Raw genomic sequence first — 9187 nt, 5'->3', positions numbered from 1 at the left:
TTTCAAAAGTGTAGGGAAAAAATAGGTAGTAGACCTTTGTCTAACAACGCCCCTGCTCAGTCCCTTAATTCTAAGTTTATTTCCCTTTTTTCAGTGACAGACCTGCAGTTCTTAAAACAAAAAACAGAGAATTTTAACTTTTAATGTACAACAAAAAAGTTGCTGAAATTGTTAATATTATAAAAATGTATCTGAAATTTAAATAAGTTTTTATTTGCTTTAAAAATGTGATGTGAATTATATAGTGAACCCAGCATCGAGATACAGATCAAACTGTGAGATTAATGTATTGTTACACCCCTACAACACAATATTATAAATTCATGTTTTATAACAGAAAAAAAACTCCTTAAGATGCATAAATGTTATGTTTATTTGTTGAACTGAAGGTTGGATTAAACATGAAACGCACGTGATCATTGTCATCAGTGAGGCAACCAATCACGAAGAGCTGTGTCGTCATCAGAAGCTAGCCGGCTACTCTCAAAACGCCCTTGCGTTACTTGAAAACCATATGACAGTGTCACGTGCCTTCAGCGCCAGCTCAAGTCAGAGAAAATTACTAACCGGCATGCACTGCTTCAAAAGGAAAATCACTTTTATAAAAAGATCAATTATATTAATTTATATAATAAAAAACAGGTAGAGAAACAGTATCAAGTTAATATAAAACTAATCAATACTGCTACTTTGTTCTTTTCGATTTTATATGCTTGTAATTTCTTGATTTGTTCTTATTTTCCCACATCACCTTTTTGCTTATCTGAAAATTATTCAACCCATGACCCAAAAACCATAATTGTACAATATAGTACTGGTTAAATTACATTAAGTCATTTTAAATTAGATGTAGGCCTTCAGGTCCACCCTATTCCAAGGCCAACTTAAAATTGTATGGCTTTGCGACTAATGATCAGATTATGGCAAAATAAAATTGCAGATGTAAAATAGTAAGGGAATTCTACCAGTTACAGCTTTCCACATTTATCAACCCATTTAATTAAACATGGTTTTGGTTACTAGTCAAATGTTTACAGAGGCCACAACGGCCCTTGAGCACCCTTCTCACCTTTTTCACCCCTGACCAGTTTTCATGCCTGTTAAAAACATGTTAAATTTCATATATAAATCACACCTGAATAAATGTCGCAGGGCCAGCCAAACAAATTAAAACGATGTGAGACTTATAGTTTAGAAAATATGGTTTATTTTTTTTTCATTTGGAGCCTCTGAGTTTCATCTGAAATCACAAAAGATTTTACAGGTAATATCTGCCATTCATATAAACACGCTTCAGAAATGTCAACGCATAACACAAAACTTAATTTGTTATAAACACGGAGGTAACGCTCCTCCTCTCATCTTTGTCAAGTACATGAGGTACTGGGCCACACTTATGCTGGCGGGTGAACCAGTTATGGTCACCTGCCGGGCCTCAGACCCCTCCACCTGCTCTGCGATTTTTATCTCTGCCCCTGAGACCTGCCGGATATCTTTAATTTTGGCTCCCCTCCTTCCCAGGTGAAAAAAAAGTAGTATTTAATGTATTAAAAATATACTTAAAATTTAAGTAATATGTTTTTAGTACATTTGTATTCCCAACGTGCTTATTTAAAGTGTATTAAAAATATGTTAAATAGCTTTTAAATGTATTTCAAAAAAGTGTACTACAAGTACGTTGGTAATAAATATATGCTTAATTACACTTTTTAAAAGTATGCTAAACTCAAGCATACTTTTAATTTATTTCTAAAAAGTGCACTAGAGTTAAGCTGGTAATAAATATATGTTTAATTACACTTTTTAAAAGTATGCTAAACTCAAGCATACTTTTAATGTATTTCTAAAAAGTGCACTAGAGGTACACTGGTAATAAATATATCTTTAATTACACTTTTTATAAGTATGCTAAACTCAAGCATACTTTTAATGTATTTCTAAAAAGTACACTAGAGGTACGCTGGTAATAATTATATCTTTAATTACACTTTAAAAAAGTATGCTAAACTCAAGCATACTTTTAATGTATTTCTAAAAAGTGCACTAGAGGTACACTGGTAATAAATATATCTTTAATTACACTTTTTATAAGTATGCTAAACTCAAGCATACTTTTAATGTATTTCTAAAAAGTATACTAGAGGTACGCTGGTAATAATTATATCTTTAATTACACTTTAAAAAAGTATGCTAAACTCAAGCATACTTTTAATGTATTTCTAAAAAGTGCACTAGAGGTACACTGGTAATAAATATATTTTTAATTACACTTTTTACAAGTATGCTAAACTCAAGCATACTTTTAATGTATTTCTAAAAAGTGCACTAGAGGTACACTGGTAATAAATATATCTTTAATTACACTTTTTATAAGTATGCTAAACTCAAGCATACTTTTAATGTATTTCTAAAAAGTACACTAGAGGTACGCTGGTAATAATTATATCTTTAATTACACTTTAAAAAAGTATGCTAAACTCAAGCATACTTTTAATGTATTTCTAAAAAGTGCACTAGAGGTACACTGGTAATAAATATATTTTTAATTACACTTTTTACAAGTATGCTAAACTCAAGCATACTTTTAATGTATTTCTAAAAAGTGCACTAGAGGTACACTGGTAATAAATATATCTTTAATTACACTTTTTATAAGTATGCTAAACTCAAGCATACTTTTAATGTATTTCTAAAAAGTACACTAGAGTTACGCTGGTAATAATTATATCTTTAATTACACTTTAAAAAAGTATGCTAAACTCAAGCATACTTTTAATGTATTTCTAAAAAGTGCACTAGAGGTACACTGGTAATAAATATATTTTTAATTACACTTTAAAAAAGTATGCTAAACTCAAGCATACATTTAACGTATTTCTAAAAAGAGCACTAGAGGTACGCTGGGAAAAAATATATGTTTAATTACACATTTAAAAAAAAAGTATGTTAAACACAAGCATACTTTTACAGAAGTTTTAGTGTATTTAGAAAAAAACATATATTTTTTTAAACATATACATTAATTTTAATAGGCTAACATTGCAATTTCAACATCATATCATTGAACTTGCATTATATATTGATTTTACAAAGTTAATCCACATAAATTTGTTAGTGTTTATATTCAAACAACACACGTGACGGACCTGACTAAACCTCATTGGTTCTTGGGATTCAGTACGTCACATTGGCTTCCTGATTCAGTTGTTCGATACACAACGTGCGTGATCGTTGGTAAATGTGGATTAAAAGTTGAAACTAAAACTGTTAAATTATATATAGTGATCATCAGAGGACTTGGCTGAAACAACGCGATTCACATGGATTACTTCGGCGATGTTTTTTATTGCTGTTGCGATTAACTTTTTGAAATGTGAGCAGTTTTTAAGTATCAAGTGGATCTGACATCGAGGGGAAATATACGTTTCTTGGATTTCATTAAAGTACATCGGTTTTTGTTTGAAGATGAATGAGAGAACATGGGGGTAAGTTAAGTTAAGTGATGACAGATTTTTGCTTTTTATTTTTAGTGAACTATTAAATAAGTAGAACATTTAGTATTACAGTATGTCTCAATTTTAACCCAGCTTCTTAAAGCGTGTATGTTGTGTGGCTTTTGGAACATAACGTTACATTTTTTTTGTGAGTAAAGTTAGGCATTTCATTTCTCTTGTTGTATTTCAGAAATCATAACAGCCTGTCTTTTTTTAGCACAGCGGCATTCAAATTGACCAATCAGAGCCGAGAATATCTAATAAGTCGAAGTAGAGATGAACAGATGAAGATACAGCCCGTAAAAATACTTATTCTTGGTGGTAAGTTTTTAGTTCTACAGTATTTGTATAACATTTAGATAACTTTTGTGTTTTTCTAATGCTAATGTTTATAGAGTAACTAAACCCTAAACCAACTTTTTTAGTTAATGATCTGTAAGAATGATGCTTTATTAGTGTAAGTTTTTTGACATTTGGATATAAAGTGTTTCAATACTACAATATATGATGTAAAAACGTGTGAGTGCTGCCCTCTTCAGGTTGAACGGTGGCTACTGGCAGGGCTCGAAATTGCGAATATTTTGGTCGCATATGCGACCGAAATTTAATCTGTGCGACCTTAAAATATATTTGGGAGCATTTCTGCGACTGCCCATTTTGTTGTGGTGCGACTTGATTTAGATTGTGATGCTGCGTGCTGCTGTCCCAGGTTCAGTGTTCTCTCCAACGTTACATAACCAATCAAATTTCACCATTAAGTTCTTACGTTTAATGAAGACCGCAGATTGGCTAATATGAGCGTCAGTCATTCCTTGTTGCCGTGCTACGTTGGTACGTGAAGCGCGAAAATAAGACGCACCGCGAGCATGACGAGAACAAGCCGACTACAGCCAATGTTACTACTGTAATTAATCAGACGATCCGGATTCAAATGCGACTCCACCACCGGAAAATAAGACTTGACGTTAAACCTTTCAGAGAGAGTGGCTTAAAGATTTCGAGTGTCTCCTCTATGAAAATGGCTCGATGTAACTTACTTTGCTTACTGTAAATCCTGTAAAACGGCGTTGGTGGCGGAATCAAAACATTTTAAGCGACAGACCTTGCTTAAACATGGCGAAAGTGCCAAAAACACAAATAGTGTCATGACAAATGTGTTCATTATTGATGGAGACACCGACCTGTCTGTCAAAGAGTGTTTAATAGTGTATGTGCGCATGCGCTGGTGAATGGACATCCGACAAACATCCTTGTGGTCCATGTTGATGTGGAACACGACAAAGTTGATGGTATGTTTTTATAAAAAATATATTTTTAAAAACATATTTAGTAGTAATAGCATCCTGGTAATGCAGTTATCAATACCAATATTAGCCTTCTATATTAAGCCTTCTATATTAAGGTCACTTTTGTAAATGTCCCAATTAATCAGTGTTTTACGTGTTTGCTAGATTTTCTATTGTAATCTTAATCATTTTACCTGTAATCTGTAATTGGTAAATTATTATTGCTATACTATTTCAAAAGCAGTTGGGTATTAATTTAGGAATCTATGCAGTAAAAAAAATAAAATAAAAGACCAAATTTAAATGCTGGCCATAGGATATGTAAAGCCTGGTGGTTGCATTTTATTTTAATAAAATAAATCTATTAACATATACATTGTAGTTGTGGTGCTTTTTAATTTTTGGATGGATGCGTCTACATTTTTGCTGGTGCTCCGTCCTAACTCTTTAAAGTTGTAAGCACCAGTGCTACCAAAAAAAGTTAATTTTGAGCCCTGTACTGCAGTTGAATTTTCCTATTGGATGTTGGACCGGACACTTTTAGACAACATTACAAAGACAATAATATATTACTAACGTGATTAGCCTGCTGGACGGATTGTAAAAAACAGCACAATGTAAGCACTGCTAGTACAGGCTAGCTGAATATATCTTAATGATTACAGAGATAAGACAACACATAAAACTTGCAACCTTTCTCAGTTTGCACATCTGGACAATTCTTCACACATCATAGGTTGTAAATTTGGGTAAATCCAGCAAACAAGTAATTTTAGCGATTCTGCTGTCACTCTGCTTTAAATCTCCCGCTGCGCATCAGAAACTTAAGAGCAGCCTTGAGTCAATTGTGGAAGTTAAGCGTGCATAGAGTCCATTGGCATGACTTCTGATTTCCTTAAATCTCCTTAAACAGAGGTGAACTTTTCTTGTAAGCAAGACCACAATAGACATGTCAATGGAAAATGCCCTTGGTTAAAATAAAACACAATTATCAAAGTAAAGAATATCCTGTAATACACACAGGTTGCATTATATCAGTGACAGTGAGTTAAGCCTCCTATAACCCTTTGTTCAATGTAACTTGTAGAGTGCCATGTAGCGACGGATCAAACGGACACTCATGTCAAGCTTGATGAGGACACAGTCAAAGCTTTAAAAGGTAAACTGAGAAGTTAACAAAATTCTAATGCATATGTTCATTAATTATTGGTTAATTTTGTATATATTCTGTTTCCTTTTTACAGACCTTGTGATTAAGTCTTCAGTGTCTGAATGGCAAGAAGAAGTGACCCTCCACTTAAACGTGACATTTAAACTGCTCTGTGTTTTGGTTCAGCCATTTGTAGGTTTATCTCGAGTAAGTTCAAATGCACTTCTGCATTTGTCCAGTAACTTTTTGTTTAGAGAATTACATCATTATGATTATATAATTATTCAATGGTTGCATATTCATAGTGTACTTTTCATATTGATGTATTAATGTTCCACAATTTGATAAAAGTAGCTCATTGCATTTCACTGATCTTTGTTTTATATTGTAAAATCATTTCAATAGCAGTAAATACATACTTAGTTGTTTCTTTAACATTTAATTAGTTGTTAATGATGGAAGAAACCGGTTCGTATGTATGAATACAGAATAGGTATCATTTTAGAATGAGTTAAAACATGTTTTGGTGGCAAACATGCAGGTAAAATAGTACATGTATAACATTCTAATAGTAAACTTGACTGTAATTCAAATGTCACATACAGTACATTAGAAATGATTTATTTTATGTATACAAATGTGTGGGCAATATATTATTATTTCTTTTTGTATGCTATATTATTTATGTAATATTATTATATCTGAAATTATTAAATTACATTTATAAATGTTTAAAAGGTGGGTTCAAATGTGCTTCAAGTTGTAACTGAATACAATTTTAGAAAATAGCACAGTTGAGTACACTTAGATTGTCTTAACAAGTACTAAATACTACTTTTTAGTATATTAAGCACAATTTACTGCACGAAAATAAAGAGCTTTTGGTACCTTAAGGTTGTGAACTTAAAGTGTATTTTAGTGAACTTTTTCACCTGGGAATACATTTGGTATATTATTTTAACATACTACTAGTATATTTTAAAGTAGATTCGTAAATGGTTAAAGGTGGGTTCAAGTTGTAATTAAAGATATTTTTTAAATACAGACCTAGTATGTTAAAATTACATTTTAGTTCAACTTCATGGTGTCTCAAAAAAGCACAGTTGAGTACACTAAGATGGTTTTAAGTTCATCTTAAAAAGTACTTAATACTACTTTTTAGTATACTAAGTTCAAAATTAGTGTGTGAAAATAGAGCACTTTTAGTATAATGTGGAAAGTGTACTTAAATAGTGTATTTTAGTGAACTTGTTTCACCTGGGAATACATTTGGAATATTATTTTAACATACCATTAGTATACTTTAAATTATATTTAAAAATGCTTAAAAGTGGGTTCAAGTGTAAATCAAGTTATAATGAAATATATTTTTTTAAATACAGACATAGTATGTTAAAAATACATTTTAGTTCAACTTCATGGTGTCTCAAAATAGCACAGTTGAGTACACTAAGATGGTATTAAGTTCATCTTAAGAAGTATTAAATACTACTTTTTAGTATACTAAGTTCAAAATTAGTGTGCGAAAATAGAGCACTTTTAGTATAATGTGGAAAGTGTACTTAAATAGTGTATTTTAGTGAACTTTTTTCACCTGGGAATACATTTGGAATATTATTTTAACATACCATTAGTATACTTTAAATTATATTTAAAAATGCTTAAAGGTGGGTTCAAGTGTACTTCAAGTTATAATTAAATATATTTTATTAAATACAGACCTAGTATGTTAAAAATACATTTTAGTTCAACTTCATGGTGTCTCAAAATAGCACAGTTGAGTACACTAAGATGGTATTAAGTTCATCTTAAGAAGTACTAAATACTACTTTTTAGTATACTAAGTTCAAAATTAGTGTGCGAAAATAGAGCACTTTTAGTATATTGTGGAAAAGTGTACTAAGTGTACTTAAATAAAGTGTATTTTAGTGCACTTTTTTTTCACCTGGGTTCCGATGTTGCAGCAAATCAACTGTTATCAAAATGATTATTTTAACAATTATTCATATCATCAAAGTTCTACAATACCTAAAGCAACAATTCATCACACATGAAAACAAAACAAACCAGTGCTACGTCTTTAAACTACAGCTGTAGGTGCTATTAACAGGATTGCTAGGCTAGCAAAGGACAACTGTCTGCCCATCATTTAGCAGCCAAGATTGACAGCCAACGTATGAGCGATGAAGACGAAAGCTTAGAATTGATGTAAACTGAAGTAAAGTAAACTCACATCATTTGGTTGATGAGAGCTAGCCGTAGCATCCACATCAGGTTCTAGAGAGAAAGACATTGAATTAGTCAGTTTATGATGAATGAAGTGTGTCAGTATCAGGGTTATTATCGTAAACGAAAACTATCACGAAAACTGAAACTATTAGTGAAAAAACATTTTAGCAGGGCCAGCGTCATGGGGGGCATTCGCGGGCAGTGCCCCCCCAAACAGGTTGTTGTGCCCCCCTACAAAGTTTTTTATTAATTTAATATATATATATAGAATAATTAAAATAAATTAAACATTGAATGTTTCATGACTTGTAATGTAATCAAATGAGGAAAATATAGTTGATATAGGTTTTCTTTAATTAAAATAGACCAGTTTCTCTGATTGGATGTATTGCCGCATCTCACCCGTCTTACGTATTTAGCATATTTGTGACTTGATACTAGCAACATGTTTTTTCGCGGCATTTTATGGATCGTTTAAAATATGGATATTAGAACAAATCTGCACCGCCTGCTTCATCTTCATGCAAACACAGACTGGCTCAAACTCAGAGATTAGAGGTCGAGGTGGAATTTACAAATCTACAGGACACAGTTTTAAGGAAGTTTAATGTTTGTACACGCCGTCTTCAGCTATTTTAAAGGTAAGTTAGCATTGTTTTAAATTACGTAAGCTTAAATGTGAAGTGTGGCTATAGACCATTAACAGCATTACGACGTGATTATGGTAAAGCGGCGTTTTTAAAGCTAGGACGCGGTGTGCGCTGCGCTATGAAACCTATTCATTTCAATGGCTTGCGCCGCGCGAGGGCGGTTTGTTGTTGCGTCGAGCAAAGCGCGAGCGCAGCGGAGCAGCTTGCGCTCACGCCGCGGTCGAAGTTCAATAGTTTTGCACATAGTTTGTGGTCTTTTGCCCTTAATACGGGAAATGAGCTGACAGTCTGTACCAGTTGTATGAATGTGTGCTTGCTGTGTTTTAATGTCTTGTTTTTGCAAGTTATTGTTGCTATTGCGTGCCCCTCCCTTGGAAG

The 9187-nt window shown here is 32.6% G+C and overlaps 1 protein-coding gene and 1 long non-coding RNA gene across 10 annotated transcripts in view; one reads left to right on the top strand and one right to left on the bottom strand.

Moving 5' to 3' along the window:
* Nucleotides 1-361: 361 nt before the first annotated feature.
* Nucleotides 362-9187, bottom strand: part of LOC135757447 (poly(rC)-binding protein 2-like) — a 26224-nt gene continuing 17398 nt past the window's right edge. For 4 of the 7 annotated variants that reach the window (XM_073812703.1, XM_073812706.1, XM_073812704.1 and 1 more), the window contains 3 exons: nt 8164-8207; nt 7885-7902; nt 1247-1518 (listed from right to left, as the gene is read on the bottom strand). In XM_073812703.1, the coding sequence (XP_073668804.1) occupies nt 8201-8207 (7 nt within the window). In that variant the 3' untranslated portion in view covers nt 1247-1518; nt 7885-7902; nt 8164-8200. The other 3 variants (XM_065271978.2, XM_065271982.2, XM_065271979.1) reach the window with 2 other exon arrangements.
* Nucleotides 3025-7192, top strand: LOC135757448 (uncharacterized). 3 transcript variants are annotated; one of them, XR_012335450.1, is made up of 4 exons: nt 3025-3485; nt 3717-3815; nt 5868-5939; nt 6025-7192. It is a non-coding gene; the product is annotated as an uncharacterized lncRNA (long non-coding RNA). The 3 variants fall into 3 exon arrangements; XR_012335449.1 differs by having other exon boundaries at nt 3712-3815; XR_010536250.2 differs by lacking the exon at nt 3025-3485 and having other exon boundaries at nt 3560-3815; nt 6025-7191.

This window comes from Paramisgurnus dabryanus, chromosome 19 (genome assembly GCF_030506205.2).
Source record: "Paramisgurnus dabryanus chromosome 19, PD_genome_1.1, whole genome shotgun sequence".
In the NCBI taxonomy this organism is placed as follows: Eukaryota; Metazoa; Chordata; class Actinopteri; order Cypriniformes; family Cobitidae; genus Paramisgurnus; species Paramisgurnus dabryanus.
The sequence above is the reverse complement of the archived record's forward strand: the minus strand, read 5'-3'. Positions and strand labels throughout refer to the sequence as shown.